We start from the raw sequence: 21,167 nt of genomic DNA, 5'->3' as shown, positions 1-21,167 counted from the left end.
CTGTGATAAAGTCACTCATCAAACCACACTGGCCTGGGTCTGATGGGCAAGATGTGGTGGTGAAGAGACAGGATTTATAAATAGTCTGAAATGAAATATTTATTTTAAATGGAAATTCCTCTTGTCTTGGTATTAGAAGATGCTTATAGCATTGACAAACATCCCTAGTTTGGCTTGGCTGCCCCAGACCCCCAGCATGGCTGTTCCAAAACCCGCGTCAGCACTACTGTATTAACAAAATCTGCCTGATTTTGGTCCTAATTATAACCGAGGGCGTGGACAGCCCAATTTTTAGGGTTTTGGGGTGGAAGTGTGTTCAGAGGCGCTCCCTGCAGCAGAGTGGGCAGGAGCTGGGGGACGCTGGCCACGGCGAGGTAGTGAAGCACCGATCCGCCTGCGCCGGGAGGGAAATTCCCGTTCCACCGGGAGCAGCCGCCAGCGCCGGGACGGGTCCGAGGCTGCGGGACGGGGAGCGGCTGGAGCGGGATCCTGGGGATCCCATGAGCCAGGAGGGCCGGGATTCAACAGGGACCGGCCAGTAGGGCTGGGGCTCAATAGGACTGGGGCCGGGATGGCCGGATGGGGATCGGGATCGGGATGGGGATCGGGATGGGGATGGGGATGGGGATCGGGATCGGGATTGGGAACGGGATCGGGATCGGGATCGGGATCGGGATCGGGATCCGGATCGGGATCGGGATGGGGATGGCGATGGGGATCGGGATCGGGATGGGGATCGGGATGGCGATGGGGATCGGGATGGGAATCGGGATCGGGATCGGGATCGGGATCGAGATCGAGATCGGGATAGGGAACGGGATCGGGATCAGAATTGGGATCGGGATCGGGACCAGGATTGGGATCGGGATTCAACAGGGACCGGGTCAGTAGGGCTGGAGTTCAATAGGTCTGGGGCCGGGATGGGGCTGGGGAGGGAGTTGGGACCGGGGTCGGGACCAGGACCAGGACTGGGACCGGGACCGGGATCGGGACCAGGACCGGGATTGGGATCGGGATCAGAACTGGGATCGGGACCGGGACCGGGATCGGGACCAGGACCGGGACCGGGACCGGATCGGGATCGGGATCGGGATCGGGATCGGGATCGGGATCGGGATCGGGATCGGGATCGAGATCGGGATAGGGAACGGGATCGGGATCAGAATTGGGATCGGGATCGGGATCGGGACCAGGATTGGGATCGGGATTCAACAGGGACCGGGTCAGTAGGGCTGGAGTTCAATAGGTCTGGGGCCGGGATGGGGCTGGGGAGGGAGTTGGGACCGGGGTCGGGACCAGGACCGGGATTGGGATCGGGATTAGAACTGGGATCGGGACCAGGACCGGGATCGGGACCAGGACCGGGACCGGGACCGGATCGGGATCGGGATCGGGACCGGGATCGGGATCGGGACCGGGACCGGGATCGGGCACTCGCCCCCACCGGGGCGCGCCCCCGCCTCCGGCGGCGCGCAGGAAGCCCCGCCCACCCCTCCACCCTCAGCCAATGGGAAGCGCCGAGCGAGCGCTGGGCGGGGCAGGGAGAGCGGGGTCCGCGCCCCCTCCCGCGTTCCCTCAGCCAATAGACAGCGCGGGCGGCGCTGCGGGCAGCGCTGATTGGCCGGGGCGGCGCGGTTGCTAGGCAGAAGCGGCGGCGCGGGCGGCATGGCGGGCGCGCTGGGCGTGGGCCCGGGGGTGCTGGCGCTGCTGCTGCTCTGGGCCATGGCGCTGCTGCTCGTGGTGGCGCTGGGCCGCGCCGGCCGCGCCCGGTGAGCGCGGGCACGGGGCGGGGTGGGACCGGGATCGGGCCCGGTGAGCGCGGGGACGGGGCGGGACCGGGACCGGGATCGGGACCGGGCCCGGTGAGCGCGGGGACGGGGCGGGACCGGGACCGGTGAGTACGGGGATGGGGACGGGGACAGGACCAGTGACCAGGGGGATGGGGACAGGACCGGGCCCGGTGAGCGCGGGGACGGGGCGGGCCGTGACCGGGACCGGGACCGAGCCCGGTGAGCGCGGGGACGGGGACGGGACCGGCCCGGTGAGCGCGGGGACGGGGCGGGACCGGGACTGGGATCGGGCCCGGTGAGCGCGGGGACGGGGCGGGATCGGCCCGATGAGCTGGGAATACGGGGACCGGACCGGGCCCGGTGAGTGCGGGGATGGGGACGGGACGGGGACGGGACCGTCCCGGTGAGTGCGGGGATGGGGACGGGGACAGGACCGGTGACCAGGGGGATGGGGACGGGACCGGGCCCGGTGAGCTCGGGGACGGGGCGGGACCGGTGACTACGGGGACGGAGACAGGACGGGCCCGGTGAGCACGGGGACGGGCCCGGTGAGCCGGGGGTACGGGGACGGGATCGGGCCCGGTGAGCCGGGGATGGGGACGGGACGGGCCCGGTGAGCACGGGATGGGGACGGGACGGGCCCGGGGATCGCGGGGTTCGGCCCGCCGGTGCTGAGCCCGGCCCGCCGGTGCTGAGCCCGGCTCTCGCTGTCGCCGCAGGGTCGCCGCGGTGCCGGTGCTGCTCGGGGCCGCCGCGCTGACGGCCGCGCTGCTGCTGTTGCCCCGGGAGGGCGAGAGCCCGGCCGCGGCCGGCGCCGAGGAGGTGATTTCTGTGACTAAATTGCGGATTTACGCACTGCTTCACCTGAGCCAGGGGGTTTGGCTCGCCTCCTCCCGGCCCCGGGGCTCTGGCAGGGATTGCTCTCCTCGGGGCTCTGGCAGGGATTGCTCTCCCCCGGGCTCTGTGCAGGGATTGCTCTCCCCAGGGCTCTGGCAGGGATTGCTCTCCCCCGGGCTCTGTGCAGGGATTGCTCTCCCCAGGGCTCTGGCAGGGATTGCTTTTCCCCGGGCTCTGTGCAGGGATTGCTCTCCCCGGGGCTGTGTGCAGGGATTGTTCTCCTCGGGGCTCTGTGCAGGGATTGCTCTCCTGTCTTGGTCCCTCCCGGCCCCGGGGCTCTGTGCAGGGATTGCTCTCCCCAGGGTTCTGTTCAGGGATTGCTCTCCTGTCTTGGTCCCTCCCGGCCCCGGGGCTCTGTGCAGGGATTGCTCTCCCCGGGGCTCTGTGCAGGGATTGCTCTCCCCGGGGCTCTGTGCAGGGATTGCTGTCCTGTCTTGGTCCCTCCCGGCCCCGGGGCTCTGTGCAGGGATTGCTCTCCTGCCTCGGTCCCTCCCGGCTCCAGCAGCCTCTGCTCCCTCTGTCAATCCCTTTCCTTATCGTTCTCCTTCCAATTCTGCAGCCTCCCCCTTTTCCCCCAGCTCTGATTTCTGATTAAAGCCCAATAACAGCTCTTCAGCTCTCTTGTAGGTTTTGCTGTGCTTGAGCACGAAGCCATCTGCGTTGTCAGGCACAGGGATCTCCCCCAGTTTTTGGATCAGGCTCTCTGAGCTGCCACCTTGAGCTCTCCCAGAGCTCTTTGGGCTTTGAATACACAAAGTTTTGTGGCCTTTCAGGTGCCCGTTTCCTCTGTTCTATTATTAATGCATGTTAATTACTGCTCTTCTGCTTCTTGTTCTGTGTAAATCCTTACTAAAAGATACTTGTAATGTTCTTTTCTTCTCTGTGTCACATCTGACCTGCTGGTGTGAAGGTTAGGAGTGAGATGAAGGGCAGCCCAGTGCGTGTTTGTTGCCTGGGAGGCAAATGGAATTGGAAAGCTTATTTTTGTACAGATCTTCAATTGGACTGGACCTGCCCTGCCTATCAATAATACATGACCTGGGCTTTCTGCACCAAAACTCTGCTAATTGGCTAATTAAAAAGTGAAACGTGCAGAAGGAGCCAGCACTTGGCTCACCAGAGACTCTCTGCAGGAGCACCAGGGCTGAGCTAATGCGATGGATAAAGCTGAGCTGGGGCTGAGCAGAGCTCTGGGGGGTCTGGGAGCAGAGAGGGGATTTCATAAACAGCCTCCTCGCCGTGGGCTTCTCTTTGTCTTGCCTAGCTACCGTAGCTTTTTTTTTTTAATTGTTATTTTTTTTCTTTTTCTGCTATCTCCCTTCTGAAAGGGAATCAGGGCTGGAGGTTTGTGGCTGGGGAGAACTGCTTCAGGGCTTGACTGCTGTCTGTTCCCTGTGCTCAGAGCTGTGCTGCTCCACATTAACATTCCCAGTAGCTTTTTGCAGGGATTCTTGTTCTCGTTTGTCACACACTGTGCATCCAGGGATGAAAAGCAAGGAGAGGAATCTGGGGTTCATTTTTCCAGGATGTGGTGTGCTCCCTCCAGGCTCCTGGAGCAGACTGGGGCTGTGACCTGCTGGGATCTTTGTGTTTCTCTTCCCTGCAGATTGTGGACACCTTCCTCATTGGCCGCTTCATCCTCCTGGCTGTGATGAGCCTGGTTTTCCTGGGGTGCCTGTTCCTGTTCCTGATTTACCACCTCATGGAGCCTGTGTATGCCACACCACTCCACAGCAACTAGAGACAGTGATCTCTGCAAAGAGGACATCCTGACTGCATGGCAGTAAATGAGAGGAGACACCAAGAGGCTGTTCTGGAGGTGACCATGATGGTCTTTGTGAGCTCAGAGAGAGCCAGCAAAGCAAGTGAAGCCTTTGCTTCATCTGAAAAAGCAAAGTTTGGTCTGAGCACGAGCCACTTCCTCCCCAGGGAGTTCAAGCCTCTGCACCTGCAAAGGTGTGTGGATGCTGCTCTGGTTTACAGAGCTGAGATCCAGCACTTGATGCTGCTCCTGACTCAGTGCACTGAACTGAACTGAGATGGTTTGTTATTGTTACCCACAAGAGACAGTTTGTTACTGCTCCTTTTTTACTGTGGTTTAATAAAACTCTTTGAGAAATCCTTGACTTTATTTATTCCACAGGGATGTCACATTTGGCCACACTGTGGTGACAGTGCCCATGAGAACTGCCTTTTTCTAGGGCAGACGTGGGGGTTTGAGGAAAAAACCCAAACAAATATCAGTGTGTGGACGTGGATTGTTTGGGATGGTCCCCTGGGCTGGGAATCAGAGGCTTTGGAGTGGGGAGTGAAAGCAAAGTGATGCCAGAACAGCAAATGGGAAGCTGCCCCTGTGTCTGCCCTCCCTGGTGCTGAGCAGTCCTGTCAGCCATGGAAAAGCCCCTGGCAGATACCTGAGTGTTCCCTGAGCCTGAGGTGTCACCCTGGCTGCTGCCAAAGGTTCACAGTTGCTGCTACCCTAAAACTTCAAACCTTTGCTCAATTCTAGCACAGATCCTGCTGGTCATCTCCCAACACTTTCCCTGTCCCTCTTAGGGGAGAAAACGCTCTCTGTGTTTTGCAGGAGCAGCAATGGGGCTGAATCCCATTTTTGTCCCTATTTTTGGAGGGGAAGCCAGGGGAAGCAGAGCCTGTGCTGAGATGGAGCTGTGGGCAGCAGTGGCACGAGCTGTCTGCACAGCTCCTGCTGCTCTGTGCCCTCAGTGGCAGCAGTGTTTTCTTGCATGAAATCCCAAAAGGCTTTTAAATTGTGGGAGAAAAGTGCTTTTGGTGGCCTGGAGCATCCTGTGACTTTTGTAGCAGGGAAGAAGCCTTCACCCTCCCTGCTGCACGGGGAGAGGCTCCCACAGGTGCCCAGGCCACGGGTGAGGTGGGTTCTGGTGTGGCTCCTGTTCTCCAGCCCCACAGGGATGGAGCTGCTCAGCTTTCCATGGCTGAGCCAGTGAGCTCAAAGCCAGTGAGACAGCCTGAGCACTGCTCAGGGTCAATACAGCCAAAAACTTGAGGACAGAAACTCTGATTTTTTTTCCCCCATTATAGAGATTTTTTTTTTTTTTCATTTTGAACTGATGACAGTGAATTAAAGAACTGACTGGCTTTTTCCAGCCCTGTCCTGACAGGTGTCAGTCACCAAGCAGGGCTTTCAGGACATGAAAGATTGATAAGGCAGAGCCAGTGGGCGTGGAGGTGATGCTTCCCTGGCAGAAAATGCCCCAGCACCCCAGAGCACTGACTCAGTCAGCTAAAAAATGTAAGTACAGTCCCAAAAAAAGCAGAGAAGAGGCATCTCTGCTTTCCAAACTGCAGCCACGCTCAATCCCTTCCTGTCCTGAAGCCCTGTCCAAGGCAGAGTGTTGAGGAATTGCTGAGCATTAATGCAGCACAAGCACATTGGGGTCTGCTGGTGATGTTGATGTTACACATGAAACAAAATTCATATTTAATTCATTGTCTTAATAACATTCATGAACACAGCGTTTGTCTGGCAGCTCCAGCTCTGTGCTGCTGTGTCGTCCCCGTGTTTGTGGGATGATTTGGGGAGCCTCAGTGAGGCCACAGCTTCACCAGGGCTCCAGTCCAGCAAATGGGAGGGAAACGACAGCAAAAGCAGCTGGGGCACTAAAAACCCAACCTTAACAGCAGAAATGTGAAACTTCTTCTCATTTTGCACTGTAATTAAACACAAGGGCTTTATCTGTCCTTTTAACTGTTTGTGACTAAACTGAGTTGAAAGGCTGATCGAGCAGCAGTTATTTTGGGGAGAGCAGAAAGCCATGCTGCAAGAGAGACACAGCAGCCCCTGCTCAAAGAGGTGATTTCAGCATTTTCTCAAAAATCCCATTAACTGGAGGAAGCCTCATGTGTTCTCACTCCCACTGAGACATTCTGAGCTTCATCTTCATCCTTCACAACCCTTGGCAGTGGGGAACCAGCAGCTGGATGAACTCAACCCGGGCTCTCTGTGTATTTATTTATTCTGGGGAGTTCTGCTCCTCCCCGCAAAGGGGCTTTCCAAATGATTCCTGTTTATTTTTGGAACAGGAAAGACCACGTCAAGGAATTGGTATGAGCTAGAGCTGCTTCCCAACCAGCCCCAAACAGTGATTTTTTTCCTTCCATGCACACCCCAAAGCTCCAGCTCCTGGAGATAACCTCTTGCTAGCACATCTGCCTCCATCTAGCAGCCTGATCCTTTGTTTTGGAATTAACGTGCCACAGGAGGGCAGGTTTGTCTTCAACCTCTCCGTTGCAGGTAAGGATTTTGGGACCACAGAGGATGTTAAGAGCCAAGGAGCCCTGCTCCAGTCCAAACTGACCCAGCCTTCCTCTTGCAGGATCAGAGAAGATGAGGCACAGGCAGAAAATCGGGCTGAATCTCAGCTCAGGAAAGCTGCTGTGCTAAAAGACCCCCTGTGTGCCAGGATGAGGGCAGGCTGGCTGCTTGCAGGTCAGGGGGAAATAAGCCTTTTTTTCTCCCTAAATTCTCAGCCTGGCTCGTTAGGAATGAGCAGGGATGCCCAGGATGTCGGTGCCCAGGTAGTGCCAGGCTCAGCAGCCTGAGGGCAGCTGCTCCCTCCTCCCTGAGGAGGGCAGGGAGCAGTGCCAGAGCAGGGATGGAAGGAGCAGGAGCGTCTGCAGGGGAAACTCCTCTCCTTGATTTAAGGTCCTTGAATGACGGCAATTCCTCATGTCTCACGCTGCTCTCTGCTGGCACTTAATTACCCTCGCTGGAAAAACTGCCCTCAGATTTCCACCTTGACTTTGCTGACTTCAGCTTCCCTGCTGATGGATCCTGATTTGCCTTTGGCTGCTAATTAAGAAGCCCTTCAGCCTTTGCCAGCTGCTCCTTGCATAGGTAATTAGAGCCCGTGCCCCAGCCACCTCTTCACCTTCCCAGCAGCATTCCTCCAAAATCTGTGCAGCCTCTTCCCCATCTGCCTCCCTGGGGATGGCATGGCTGTGCTGTGGGACTGTGGGGTCACCTATAGAAAAACCCAAATAATGCACTCACCAAACCTAAAGAGTCCCCTGAGGTGGGATTTGTCCCACCACAGGACAGAGGTGGACGTGCCCATGCTCTCAGGGCTCACAGTGCCCAAGGAAGGAAAAGCAGCAGCCTCTTATCCAGCAGAGGAGGAACAAGGCAAGTTGTCTTCCAGATTCCCCCCAGAACAGCTCAGCTCCATTTAAACAGTTTTCCTGGCTAAAGCAAACCCAGGGGATCCCCTCTCTGCCTTCCCACTCACCCTTCAACTCCAAAGCTCAGCGAGATCTGGAGTTTTCTTTGGCATTTGGCTTTTTATTTTAAGTTTAAAACTGCCATGGGCTATGTGCCCTTTCTCCTCGCTCCTGGCAGTGGAGCCAAGGCTGTTCAGACTTTCCAAACGTAAGTGGGACACGGCCCAGGCCTAAATTTGTCCCGGAAAAATTGTAAGCAGCTGAAAGAACAAGAAGGGAAGAAAGTGGGGGAAAAAATCCCCAAATCAACTTGCTGTTGCAATAAGCCCCCATGTGTGTCAGGACTTACGGGAATTTTGCCTGAAAATGTATTTTGAGGTCCTCCTCCCCGAGGATGGCCATGACATCACCCAGCAGTGGGAAAGCTCCTTCACCTGCACTGCCAGGGCTGTTCTCAGCCCAGCTCATGGATCCCTGCCAGCAGCAAGGTCCTTGTGCCCACAGAGGCCACACGTGCCACGAGGCAGTGGCCTGGGGACACTGCAGGGTCACCCCTCGGGGATTTTGTTTTTCTCTGCCTGCTCTATCATTTTTCCTGCTTTTTCCCACAAGACCCATTGAGCATCACCAGTCAGAGTGAAGGGGATTGAAGGCCATCAGTGTTTGGCCACCTCAAACCTGCAGCTGCCACTCTCCAGGCTGCCTGATCCCCTGTGCCACTCCGTCACCCTCAGAGCTTTACAGGGACCTGCTCCAGCTGGCTAGCAAGTTTCCTCCTTTTTTCCCCCCCCACCCTTTTTCCCCCTTTGCTGATGAAATCAGCACTTAATAAAATCACATCAGGCCCAGATGTTTTCTTCTCGGGTCAAGATCCAAGGAGGTGAAGTCAATTAGAGCTGCAATTTATCCCAGGCACACACTGAGCTCCTGGCACCGGGTGCTGCTGTGCCCAGGGGCAATCCTCGGTCTGAGGGGATGCAACCACATCCCAGGGGGTGCAATCACATCCCAGGGGATGCAACCACATCCCAGGGGGTGCAACAACATCCCAGGAGACTGCAAACACATCTCGGGATGCAACCACATCCCAGGGGATGCAACCACATCCCAGGAGACTGTAACCACATCCCAGGGAATGCAACCACATCCCAGGGATGCAACCACATCCCAGGGGATGCAAAGACATCCCAGGAGACTGCAAACACATATCGGGATGCAATCACATCCCAGGGGGTGCAAACACATCCCAGGGGGTGCAACCACATCTCAGGAGACTGTAACCACATCCCAGGGGATGCAATCACATCCCAGAAGACTGCAAACACCTCCCAGGGGGTGCAACCACATCCCAGGAGACTGTAACCACATCCCAGGGGATGCAAAGACATCCCAGGAGACTGCAAACACATATCGGGATGCAATCACATCCCAGGGGGTGCAAACACATCCCAGGGGGTGCAACCACATCTCAGGAGACTGTAACCACATCCCAGGGGATGCAATCACATCCCAGAAGACTGCAAACACCTCCCAGGGGGTGCAACCACATCCCAGGAGACTGTAACCACATCCCAGGGGATGCAATGCCATCGCAAGGGACTGCAAAGGTCCCGTGCCTTCCAAGCGCCCCGGCTCCACGCACTGAAGCCGGGGCCCCCTCCAGAGCGCACAGCTGGCTGCACAGCTGGCCCTGGCTCCGGCCAGCTGACGCCGTGGGGGCTTCCGAGCCCCATCCCCGCCGGGGAGCCTGCGGGGCTGGCAGCCAGCGGCACCGCCTGAACCGCCCGGGGCCACCCCTAATTAGGAAGCGCCTAACGAAGATCATCAGCTGCTCCGGACCGAGAGCAGCCAGTGTGAACAGCTCACTGTGGTGTGGGGGTTGATACGTGTTCTTCTTTTGGAGCTAAATGGTATGATTTTGGAATATTAATAATCAGGAAAAACATCGACTTTAATCTTTTTTTGCAGTGGGATGAGTCAAGGGGTAAACCCAGCTTATTTTGGGCTCAGCCCAGGGATGTTCCCCGTGCAGAAGAAACAGCTTTTTGTTGGTGAGGCAGTGCCTAGAGTGATTTGGCATCACCCTCCTGATCCTGATCCTGGAATACCAAGCAGGGTATTGGTATACCAAGCAGGGTCAGGCTCACAAACAAGAGACTGCACATGGAGAAAAGCAAGGAGAGGGGTGTGATCACTGCCCCCCAGCATTCACAGACTTGGCCGAGCCTCTCAGGACATGGCATGGAGCGGCCACACAGATTTTGCACGTTTTTATTAATAAAACGGCCGATGGTGCAGAACTGACCCAGAAACCCGTTTGGCCAGGGCCCTTTGACCACTCCTCGCCCCTGCCTCCGCTGGAAGCAAACCTATGGTGGCAGCGAGCCCGCGGGCCGTGCCCGGGGCTGGGCTGCAGCTCTGCCCCGCTCCCGGTGCGCCCCAGCCTCTCCTCGCTGCGGGCGTGGGGCGGCTCGCAGGGGCGTCAGAACTCCTTAAACCTGCGGGGAGAGAAGCGAGCGGCTCAGGGCCGAGGGCATCGCCCCGCCGAGGGCATCGCCCCGCGGGCGCTGGGACCGATGGTGGACACCGAGATGCTGCCAGATGTGCAAAGGGAAAACAGCTCTGCCGGGAAAGCACGGCCCCATCCGCACCACGAGGAGGAGAAGCGGGCGCCAGGAGGAGATCCAGCCACTGGTTTGTCTCCAGCCAAGCTGAAATGTCCCCAAAATCCTACAGCGTTTGTGCCTGTTCTCTGCGAGCTGCTCCAGAGATACTCCCCAAAGCCCTCAAGACGCTGCAGTATTGCCACAAACTGAGCCAGCTGCTTCCCCCAGCAGAAACCAGCCAGTATTTGGTGCAAACAGAGATGCTGTGAACCCCTAGGACAGTCGTCACCCTAACCAGCCCCGGCACAAGAGAGCAGAGCCTGGCAGCCCTCCACCGGCAGCCGGAGGAGGAGATGTGGGCCGCACTTACCGCAGCACGAGGCCCAGACTATTGCTCTTTCACCTGCAAACACAAGACATAAGGGACGAAATGTTCGCAGGGGGTCGGGGTCTGGCAGCCCCACTGCCAGGACCGGCTGTGGCCCCGTCCTTTAGGTGTCACCTGGGGATGTTGGTGGCAATCGGAGCCAGGCCAGTGCTGATTTGGAGACTATTTATACGCTCGCTGCAGTAATTTGCCTACAGATTTGATTAGCCAGCCCTGGCTGCGTGTAATCAAGCTCAGTTGCAAAGGTGGGCAAAGCCTATAAATTCAGTTGTTTCAAGTGCATTAATCAATCCAATCGATTGAACATCAGGGCCAGAATCTGCTAAATCAGCCAGAGACAAGGATGCACTGCTTCCCGCTTCCTCCCACTCCCCCACACTCCTGCATTCTTCCCTGGCAACTGCAACTTGATGTTTTGATTCCCAAATCTTGATCTTGGCCCTAAATGATTGGCAGAGTGGCTATTTGCAGGCTGAGCCTGCAAAGTGAAACTCGGAATCAGAATGGATCAGGCTTGTGTTTGCATTTAATGCTGAGGGCTCAAGTGAAGATACTTACAACCGAGCTACTTCCCATCCATCACTGACTCTGTTAGCTGCACACTAGAGCTACAAAGACACAACGACACTGCATTGAGCACCCCAAGTGTTTTTTGAGGTGCAGATGGCTAAAAGCCCCCAGGTGCTGCCTTGGCTTGAGGTGGAAATGTCTCAGTGGCCACAGGAGCGGGACAGCGGGCAGACGGCTTCGCGATGCCCACGCGAAGATGCAGCAGCGACAGCAAGGGGTAACAAACATCCTTCTGGAGCAGCACTGACACTGAGCTTGGGCACTGTGGCACCAGGGGCCACTCCGGGGTGGCAACTACGTACCCTCTCTGCCTTGCCATGGAGCCACACCAGCCACGGGCCTCTTTGACCACCACACGAGCAAGGAGCTGCAAGAGGAAGGGCGGAGGATCACTGCAAGGCTGGTGGCACTGCAGCCTCCAGCCTTGGCATGAGTATTTCCACCACCAGGAGATCAATTCTACAGCTCTTCCTAGCAAAGGTCATCTGAACTAAACCTGTGTGAGGTTGGGGTTGTTGGGAAAAGCCAAGTGAAAGCAGAGTTTGGAGTCTGTGGGGAATAGATTTGTAAAGAATTCTCAAAACTTGATAGAAAGTTTACACAGTCTTGTATATTTATGTGTAAATACTGAGATAAGGTGTGTTGACTTAGGAAGGTTATGGAATAGAGATGATATTGCTGAGAGGGAGATTGAACTAGAAATAAGTTTTAATAAGTTTCAAAATACGGTTTTGTAGAAAGATTAAATATCTTGGAGAATTAGCATTGTGAAAAATGTATTCTAGTAGGACTATGTGGCAAAAAAATATAGGTAATTAATTATAGGTGAAATATAGTGTTAAAAGTAATAGTAGTATTGTGCAGTAAAAGTTAATAGGTTGAAAAACATTTATAAGGTATCGTAACTGAGAAACAGGTAATTTCTGATGGAATGGTGTTGAGTTTTACTTTTTTTGTGTCTCACTATTTATTGAGACTGATAATAGACTAAAATCTTTTAAAACATTTCATAGTTATCTCTGTAAAAGCTGAGAAAACTAACAAAATGGTGCCTCGTGTGAGGAAGCGATAACTCAACTATCTGTTTAAAATACCTCAGCTACCCCATCCCTGCAAAAGCTGAGAAAACCTACAGAGCCACCACAGGCCTCTGCAGCTTGCCCTGTGCCTGGACATCTTCTGAGAACCATCTGTGCCCTGCACAGTGAGCAGGCAGCCAAAAGGGAGCCTGTGCCACCCCAGGGTGGAGAAGGGAGCCCTGCCAAGGCGAGACCTACCAGGCAAGCCAGGACGTCGGCTGCTATCAGCATGTAGAAGACATTATTCCAGCCCGTGGGGGAGATGAGCCCCGCCAGCAGCGGCCCCAGCGCGGCACCTGTGGGGCACAGGAGCCACGTCAGCCCCGCTCGGAGCTCAGAGGGGACCAGGACACACAGCACCCCCAGGACTCACCAACCGATCCCGTGCCGTCGATGATGGCCGTGACAGTCGAGAGGGCTTTGGCATTTCCTTTGAGGGATTCATGGGTGCCCTGTAAGGATGGAGGGATAAAACAGAAGGAGTAAAAGCAGCTTTGGGGTGCATGGCTGGCATTACCCAGGGTGAGGCTGGTGTCCCAGGCAGCAATTTCCATGTGTCAGACCAAGCCACGGATGGGAAGACCAAACTCAAATGCTGCTTGCAGCCAAACCATGGCAAAACCTGGATCGCCAACAGCAGGCAGAAATTCCCAGGGGATCTGCCACCAAATATTTCCACTCTGCTTGTGCTCAGAGGGAGATGCAGCAAAGCTGAAACACAGCCATGTGGCCAAGGTGAAAAAGCAACAGGAAAAACCCCTGTGTTTAAGGGAGGGTGTGGAGCACAGCACCAGGCGTGACAGCTCTGCCCTTCTCCACTGGGCTTCAGAGGCATTGGAAAATGAAGGTAAAGTGCAAAACTCCCAGCAAAATCCCTTTGGGAGAGAGGGAACAGCCTCAGGGTGTGCAAGGGCAGCGTGGCGGGGTCTGAGGTGTGCCTCTTACCAAGTCTGCCGACACCGCCGTTGTGATGAGCGCGTAGGGCCCATTGACCAGAGCACCACAGATGATCAGCATCGCTGCAGGGCACCCAGGGAGAAATGAAATCTTTATGTGCAGGGAACAGCAGGACATTGGCTCCATCATCCCCAGCCTGCCTGTGGACATTGCTGTCCCATGCATCCATCTCCTGTGCATCTCCATTTTCCCATGAAGATCCCACCCAGCAGGCAGTGAACACTCATCCAACACCACCCTCCCCAAAATTCAGCCTGGGAGCCTGGCTCAAGAGGAGGAACAAAGGCAGGTGAATCCTCAGTGTCTTCCATCACCAGTGACAGGACCAAGCTGCACCACAGAGCTCTTTACCTATTGATGTGCCAATGCCATTCTGACCCACATGGTTATACAGGAACAGCTGGAAAAGAGACACCAGGTGACCAATTATGGCTACTCCAGCTGTTTTACCAAGAGTTTTCCTTGCAGCAGCACCCTGGGAATGGGATGGAGAATGTGGGGTTGTGAATTACTGCTCGTGCCAAGCACCAGCTGGGATGGGGGGCTGAGTGCACCCCTGACCTCTGCATCCCACTGGCATGATGAAATACCTGGCAGCTGGCAAACAAAGGTGCTGCCACGATTTATGGCCAGCGAGGCTCTGCCACGTCCCACAGCTGCAGCCAGACATAATTTGCCCCAGCAATGCTCTCGGGGCCATGGATGTGACGCAGCCCCTCTGCTCCCAGCATGTGCCAGCTCCTTCAGCAGGCGAGGCTCCCATCCCAGAGCCAGCCAGGGTTGGATTACAGCTAATTAGCCATGTTGTGGAAGCAAAGCCAAATGAGCTCCATGCAGGTGCCTGGGAAGGATGTCCAAGCCAAGTTCCAGTGGAGCGTGAGGCTGTTGGCATGGGGGCTTTTGGGATGAAAATCAAAGAGACAAAAGCTGGACCGGCTCAGTGGGACCCCCAAGGCTTTAAGCAGAGTTATGGCAGGATGGAAAAACCTACAGGGTTTTTTTTAGTTGTCAAGGTCTCTGAAATCCCTCCCCAGCCCCTAGAGCTGGACATCCTTCCCAGGAACATCTGGGCACGTGAATCAATCCCAGCTCTCATCTCAGCCGGGCGCGTGACCAGCTTATCCTGGGCACTTGGGAAGAGGAAGGCAGCTGTGACTCAAAGGAGCCGGAGCAGAGGAAACCCTCGTGACAGGGTTTGGAGCCCGTGTGACAGCTCACCATGGGAGCAGCGACCACCAGCATCACGCAGCACGTGGTGGCTCTGCCGCCAGTGTAGTCAGAGATGAGGCCAGCGAAGATCCCCCCTACAAGAAAGAGTGGCAGGTGTCAGTCACACCACCCCAAAGGCAGAGCTTTGCCCTGGCTCAGCCCAAAATCCAACGTGATGCTCTTTCATCCCCCATCTTCTGACCAGTATACCCCCAAAGTTAACCAGAACAATATCAGAATGAAGAGCTTTGATTTATCCCTTCCACTTCCTCCCTGCAGATGGTTTCCCAGCACTTCCATGCTGCTCTGCTCTCTTTCATGCTTGCAAACTGTAGGAAAAGGAGTGCCTGAGCAAGAGAGACGCGAGGAAAGAGACTGTGATGGTCGTCAAAACAAATGGATGCCAAACTAAAATGGGGGGGTGTTTGCTGCCTGCTGAGTGCCAGAACACTGAATAAACCTCATGGGGGAAAGAGAGGGTGCTGCCTGTGGGGGGAATCAGCCAAGACTGGACAAGGCCAGGATTGTCCCTAAATCATCCCAGATCCACCCCTTCCACCACAGTATGTTGACAAACCTAAAATGCCCCCGACATCAAAGAGGGTCGACAGGTCCCCAGCTTCCTTGGCACCGAAATGAGCTGTGGGGGAGAGGAGAGGGGTGAGGAGATGCTTCTCTTGCAAGGCTCACTCCCACCTCGCTGTCCCCAGAACTCACCAACATTGACAATGTAGAGGGGCAGCCAGTACAGGAAGGTGTAGCTCACCAGCTTGGCAAAGAGCAGGCACAGGGAGAACTCCACTACACCCTGGGAGGAGAGGAGCAGACATCAGAGGAGCCTCCTTCCCCCAGCCTCCTCTGGATGGTGGGTTTTTCCCATTTTCTGCCCTGTGGATGCTCTGAGCTGCTCTGGCTTTGCTCTTTCCTCCATCCCAGCACTCACAGGTATCCGAAGTGCCCCAAGGAAGCTGATGGCTTCGGGCTCCTCAGCTGGCTCCTTGGGGCTGTTGGAGTGATCCACACTGCTCTGGCCTGAGAGGCTGAGTGGGCCTTCGTTGGAGATGACTGCTTCAGGATCCTTCTCACTGGTGGTCACTCCTCCAGGATCCTCATCAGCGGCCGTCTAAAATCAAGCCGAAAGCAGCAGATGTGGCTCTCACGGCTGGAGGAGGCTGAAACATTGGCTCTGCTGCTGGGGCATGACCCAGAGGATGCTCCCAGTGGAAGAGCAACAACCATCCCCTGTGACGACTGAACACTGCTCTAATTCCTGCCATTACAACCTGATGACCCAGCTGTTTCACTGTGCCCTGAGCGACACCCAGCCCAGGGCAAGCCCCTTGGGAATCGGCGACTCACGTGGTGCAGAGGTGGATTGCAGTCAACATCCTCAGGATCTGCAGGGAGAAAGAACACCCTGTGGGGAAAGCCTGGAGCAACCCCACTCCTCCTGCTCTCCCTCCAGCATCTCAAGGGGCTGGGAACCCCCAGGTCTAGGCTGCATCTCTGGGTACCCTCTTCCCCAGTAAAAACCCAAAAGACTTCCCTGATATTTCCTAGAAAGAGAGGCTCAGAGGAATGACTGGTATGGGGAATGAGCCTGCCTGGACAACCCCAATGATGCTGAGCAGATTCACATCCATGGAAATAAGTATTTGGGCATTGCCAAAAATGCTTAGAGATGGGCAAGGCGGAAAATTATATATATTATATTGGTTGTCTGCTGTGCCCCAGATGACAACACTTACACTCCACGAGGAAGAAGAAGCAGATGATGCCCACGACGATGATGATGATGCCAGGCACAATAAAGGACAGTCCCCAGGCAGAGGAAACCCAGGCACCGGCGATGAGTGACCCTAAGATGTTGCCAACGGAGGTGTGCGAGTTCCAGATGCCCATGATCAAACCTCTCCTGGTGGGGACACAGCCGGGTCAGTGGCACTGGGGTGGCTGCCAGGGTCAACAGGGACCAGGACTGGCATGGGACACGTAGGAGACAAACTCACTTTCCTTTGCCAAACCAGTTTCCAACACACGCCACGACAGCAGGCCAGCCGGTCGTCTGCACCAGCCCATTGCAGACCTGGCAAGAGATGGGGAGCATCACCCAGCAAGCACCAACCACAGCCAAGGGGCCCTGCACTGTTTTGGGCAACTGGGCTGGAAAACAGCCACCCCTATTCCAAAGCTGTTAAGAAAACACTTGGTTTGTTTGGTTTTCTCCCTGCTGGGGCAATCCTGGAGCCGTTTGCATCGCTCCCATGGCTAAACCGGGAGTGGCTGGTGTTGCCAAACCAGCTGCCGGCACCGCTCGGAGACGGGCACGCCCGGCGGTTTCGACGCCCACGCCACGCACAGCCAGGTTTGCAGGGAGTGGAAATGCTCAGTGCTGCCCTGCTCAGAAACTGGGGCACCCCAGTCCCTGAAGGCCACCGAAAAACCGGGATGAGGCCATGGTGATAAAGCCTGGGCATCCTCCAGCACAACACACCTGCACTACGATGAAGTACCAGAGGACATGGATGTTCCAGAAGTAGCCGAGGCCAAAAAGGGCAGTGAAGAGCCCGCTCAGCACCATTCCCCCTGACAGGTAGTAGCGCAGCGGGAGGCGCTCCCCAAAAATGCCGCTGCAGAGAGAGGGAAGAGCACACCAGAAGCTGTCACGGGTGATGCCAGCAATGGGCACTATCACACCGAGCCAGTACCCGAATCCTGAGCAGATCCCTGGCTGCTTTCCTGTTAGCATGACCCCATGCCAATGGAAACCAGCTTCCGCCAGACTGGTGCAAACTGGTGAGTGGAGGGGAAGGTCCTGGGTACCTGATGAACATCCCGATGGCGTAGGCCACCAGGAAGGCATTATCCAGCGCCCCGAAAAGTTCCTTGTAGTTGTCCCCATCTGGAAAACAAATATTAGGGCCACCTCAGTCTGGTCCCCATTTTGCGTCCCCTCCCCGTGGCTGCTGGCTTGGTCTTGCCCCCATTCCCAAAAGCCTGGTGTCCATGGGGGCATTGGGGGGCATGGCCAGGTGCCATCGGCACTGGGACCTGGTCCTGACATGGACTTCACCACCCGCTGCTGCCCTTTGGCCCAGGGGCATGGGACAGACCTTCATCACTTAATTACCTCCGGTGCCTAATGAGCAGCTGGCTCCCTGCCACACCCTGGCCACGATCTGGTATTAGGGAATGGAGGGAGCCCAACACGGCTGCCACAAGAGTGGATTTTGGGGTGCCTGGGGGGGCTCAGCCTTACCAAAGGGGGCCCAGCTGCACCATGTGGTGCTGTTGGAGTCATTGTGGGGGTTCGGGCCCAAGGCCGAGCAGTTGGGGTGCAGCTGGCTCTGCAGGGAGAGAGAGAGGGGGTGAAGTCTAAGTGCTGTCAGCATCCCCCTCCCCATGTGCCCTCTCCAGGCTCCCTGTCCCCACAGTAGTGGTGAGGCTGGAGCTCACCTTGACGATGCTGATGGGTTTTCGGGAGAGGTGGTAGCTGGTGTAGGAGAGGAAGGTCAGCACCAGAGTCAGTCCCCGATAGCTGTGGGAGGAAGGAGGCAGAGGGGTCAGGGTTTCTGGGACAGGGATGGGTGGCTTCAGCACCCGATGGGACTCTTCTAATGGATTAGTGACCTGAACCAGCTCAGCTGAGCTGGGCAGGAAGTGAGCAGGCCCCCTCAAAAAGGCCCAGAATGTGGTTTAAAAAGATCAGCTGAGTTTTTTGGGGAACATCAAGCAGTGTTTCCATCTCCTCAAGCAGTTACATCCCACCGACACACAGGGTGAGCAAGTGCCTTCCTGGTGTCACAAGTGGAAACTGTGCTGATTCATCATCACTGCCAGGGTTCATCAAAGATAAGTGGGAAAAAAAGCATCTCCCCTTCCTCCACCAAAAAGCCAGTTCATCCTCTTTGCTTGGATTAAATGCAGGGAAAGGGGGAGTCTGGGCTTAGGAAATGGGGATTCTGCACCCATCAAAGCTAACAGATAAAGCCTGGAGAATCCCAAGAAGGATCTAGCACTCTCTGGAGCAAGATGAGTATCTCTGAAGGAGCTATCCTGCCTTCAGGAAGGGTTTTATGGCAGCACAGAGGATGCAAGTAGTCACAGGCAGCTGCAGCACACAAACATGTCACGAGGTTGCTCCAAGTTTAGAAAAAAAACAACCTTTCCTTTGGTGGTTTTGGCCCATCCTGCTCCTCTTTGCAGTTTCACTTCTCCCTGGAGCTGCAGCAGCGACGGGTGCCTTGCAAATCCCTGTGCTATGATGCTGCTCCAAGGCTGCAGAAATTGCTGCTTCCCACCCCAAAAACCAAATAAACCACCCTAAATCACTGCTAGTGACTGCAGGGCTGATCCAAGAGGAGCAGAGAGGCCACGGCAGGGAAGGGGAAGATAAACTTCACATGCAGTGCCCCCTGGGTCAGACACTTGGGTGTCAGGTTTTTCCTTTTTACCCTACATGTTCTGGCAGGGAAAATTCCAGCAGATGGAAAAGCAAGGGGGAGTGTCTGGCAATGGGTTTCAAAAAAATCCAAATATTAATTGAAATTAAATGGGCAGCAGTCCCATCACCTCGTCAAAAAAGAAGACAGCAGGCAAGGTCTCTGTTTTGGCCACATCCCACTGAATTTTGAGAGTGAGGGCCTGAGGCATCCGGAGGCTGGTGGGTGCTGCTGCCCATCTCGAGGTTCCCCTTCCCCAGGCTGAGTCCCAAGCCCTGGGCTGCAGCGGTGTGGGTTGATCCCATCTCACAGTGCCTGAAGGCAGTGCTGGGCCCCGGGGCAGTGACCCCTCACCCATGTCCCCAGCCCAGGTCCCATCCCTGTCCCCATGTCAGTCCCCAGCGAGTGGTCTCCAGTCTGGCACTGGTCCCAGGGCTGGCCCCGTGCTGGTGCCGGTCTGTTGTTCCAGGGTCAGCCTCCATCCCAGTGCCAGTCCCTGTGCCCAGGGCCAGTCTCTATCCCGGTTCCACTTCCAGTGGTTGCCAGTCCCCAGTGGAATGACACCCCCTCCTCCCTAAGCCGGGGCTGATCCCTGCGCCCATTCTGGTCCCCACCGTGCTGTCGGCTCCAATGCCCAGGGCCAGCCTCTATTCCAGTGCTGGTCCAGGGAAGAGTGAGTCCCATTCCAGAGACTGTCCCTGTCCCGGTACCGACACCCTCCCTGCCCGATGTCAGTCCCTATCCCAGTTCCAGTCTCAATCCCGGTGATAGTCCCGACCCTGGTGCCGGTCCCTATGTCCAGGACCAGTCCCGATCCCGATCCTAGTCCCTATATCCAGAGCCAGTCCCGACCTCGGTGCCGGTCCCTATCCCTAGAGCCAATCCCAATCCCAGTGCCAGTCCCTATGTCCAGGACCAGTCTCGATCCCGGTCCTGATCCCGATGCCAGTCCCTATATCCAGAACCAGTCCCAATCCCGGTGCCGGTCCCTATACCCAGTCCCAATCCCGGAGCCAGTCCCTATCTCCAGAGCCCATCCCTATACCCGGTCCCGATCCCAGAGCCGGTCCCTATATCCAGGACCAGTCCCGATCCCGGCGCCGGTCCCTATACCCGGTCCCTATACCCGGTCCCGGTCCCTATACCCGGTCCCTATCTCCAGAGCCCGTCCCTACACCCTGTCCCAATCCCGGAGCCAGCCCCTATCTATCTCCAGAGCCGGTCCCTATACCCGGTCCCTATCTCCAGAGCCGGTCCCTTATCCCCGGTCCCTATCTCCAGAGCCGGTCCCTATACCCAGTCCCAATCCCGGTGCCGGTCCCTATACCCGGTCCCTATCTCCAGAGCTCGTCCCTATACCCGGTCCCGATCCCGGAGCCAGTCCCTATCTATCTCCAGAGCCAGTCCCTATACCCAGTCCCGATCCCGGAGCCGGTCCCTATCTCCAGAGCCCGTCCCTATCCCCGGTCCCGATCCCGGCGCCGGTCCCTATCCCCGGTCCCGGTCCCGGAGCCGGTCCCTATCCCCGGTCCCGATCCCGGAGCCGGTCCCTATCCCCGGTCCCTATCCCCGGTCCCGGTCCCGGAGCCGGTCCCTATCCCCGGTCCCGGTCCCTACACCCCGTCCCGCTCACCGGCTGTCCCGGGGCAGGGCGCGGAGCAGGCGGATCCCGGGGGCGAGCGCTGCCCTCATGGCGGGCGGCGGCGGCGCTCGGGCACCCCCGGCTCCTTTTCACCGCCCCCGGGCCGCCGCTCCCGCCCCGCCGGCCCCGGTCCCGCCCCGGCACGGCCCCGGCCCCGAGGCGTGAGCCGCGCTGCCCTCGCTCCCTCCGAAACAAATCTCGCCTCCGAGCCCGGCGGAGCGAGGGAGCAGCCGCGCTGGGCCGGGGGAGGTGGCACAGCCCCGAAGGGACCGACCAGCCCTTTTCACATGCAGATTTGCCAGCAGAAAAAAACTGGATTTAACTTTTCCACTCCCACCCCAGCAACTTCCGAACAGGCTTCGCTGCCCTGATGGTGACTGAGCTACCC

General features: G+C 56.8%; 2 protein-coding genes across 5 annotated transcripts; one reads left to right on the top strand and one right to left on the bottom strand.

Moving 5' to 3' along the window:
• The first annotated feature begins 1,644 nt into the window (after nt 1-1,644).
• Nucleotides 1,645-4,806, top strand: TMEM218 (transmembrane protein 218). Of its 2 annotated transcripts, XR_014949978.1 has the most exons (4): nt 1,645-1,769; nt 2,510-2,612; nt 3,315-3,460; nt 4,294-4,806. XR_014949978.1 is itself a non-coding variant. In XM_031506825.3 (3 exons), exons 1-3 carry the CDS (start codon nt 1,666-1,668, stop codon nt 4,426-4,428), a joined length of 342 nt encoding a protein of 113 aa, XP_031362685.3. In that variant the 5' UTR covers nt 1,645-1,665; the 3' UTR covers nt 4,429-4,806. The 2 variants fall into 2 exon arrangements, 1 of the variants encoding a protein (XP_031362685.3); XM_031506825.3 differs by lacking the exon at nt 3,315-3,460.
• A 5,335-nt stretch (nt 4,807-10,141) lies between these two features.
• Nucleotides 10,142-20,931, bottom strand: SLC37A2 (solute carrier family 37 member 2). Of its 3 annotated transcripts, none has more exons than XM_021525851.3 (18): nt 20,771-20,931; nt 18,152-18,233; nt 17,955-18,042; nt 17,519-17,597; nt 17,190-17,325; nt 16,705-16,781; nt 16,444-16,610; nt 16,055-16,092; nt 15,639-15,818; nt 15,413-15,503; nt 15,273-15,335; nt 14,705-14,790; nt 13,838-13,886; nt 13,475-13,548; nt 12,903-12,981; nt 12,728-12,825; nt 11,753-11,817; nt 10,142-10,384 (listed from the first exon to the last, which is right to left on the bottom strand). In XM_021525851.3, the coding sequence occupies exons 1-18, from the start codon at nt 20,827-20,829 to the stop codon at nt 10,369-10,371; spliced, it is 1,527 nt and encodes a 508-aa protein (XP_021381526.1). In that variant the 5' UTR covers nt 20,830-20,931; the 3' UTR covers nt 10,142-10,368. The 3 variants fall into 3 exon arrangements, with proteins under 3 accessions (XP_021381526.1, XP_021381525.1, XP_021381522.1); XM_021525850.3 differs by lacking the exon at nt 10,142-10,384 and adding an exon at nt 11,389-11,488; XM_021525847.3 differs by lacking the exon at nt 10,142-10,384 and having other exon boundaries at nt 11,389-11,817.
• Nucleotides 20,932-21,167: the final 236 nt, after the last annotated feature.

The sequence above is a fragment of the Lonchura striata genome, chromosome 24, assembly GCF_050655825.1.
Source record: "Lonchura striata isolate lonStrDom1 chromosome 24, ASM5065582v1, whole genome shotgun sequence".
Taxonomy (NCBI): Eukaryota; Metazoa; Chordata; class Aves; order Passeriformes; family Estrildidae; genus Lonchura; species Lonchura striata.
This window is presented reverse-complemented; position numbering and strand designations above follow the sequence as displayed.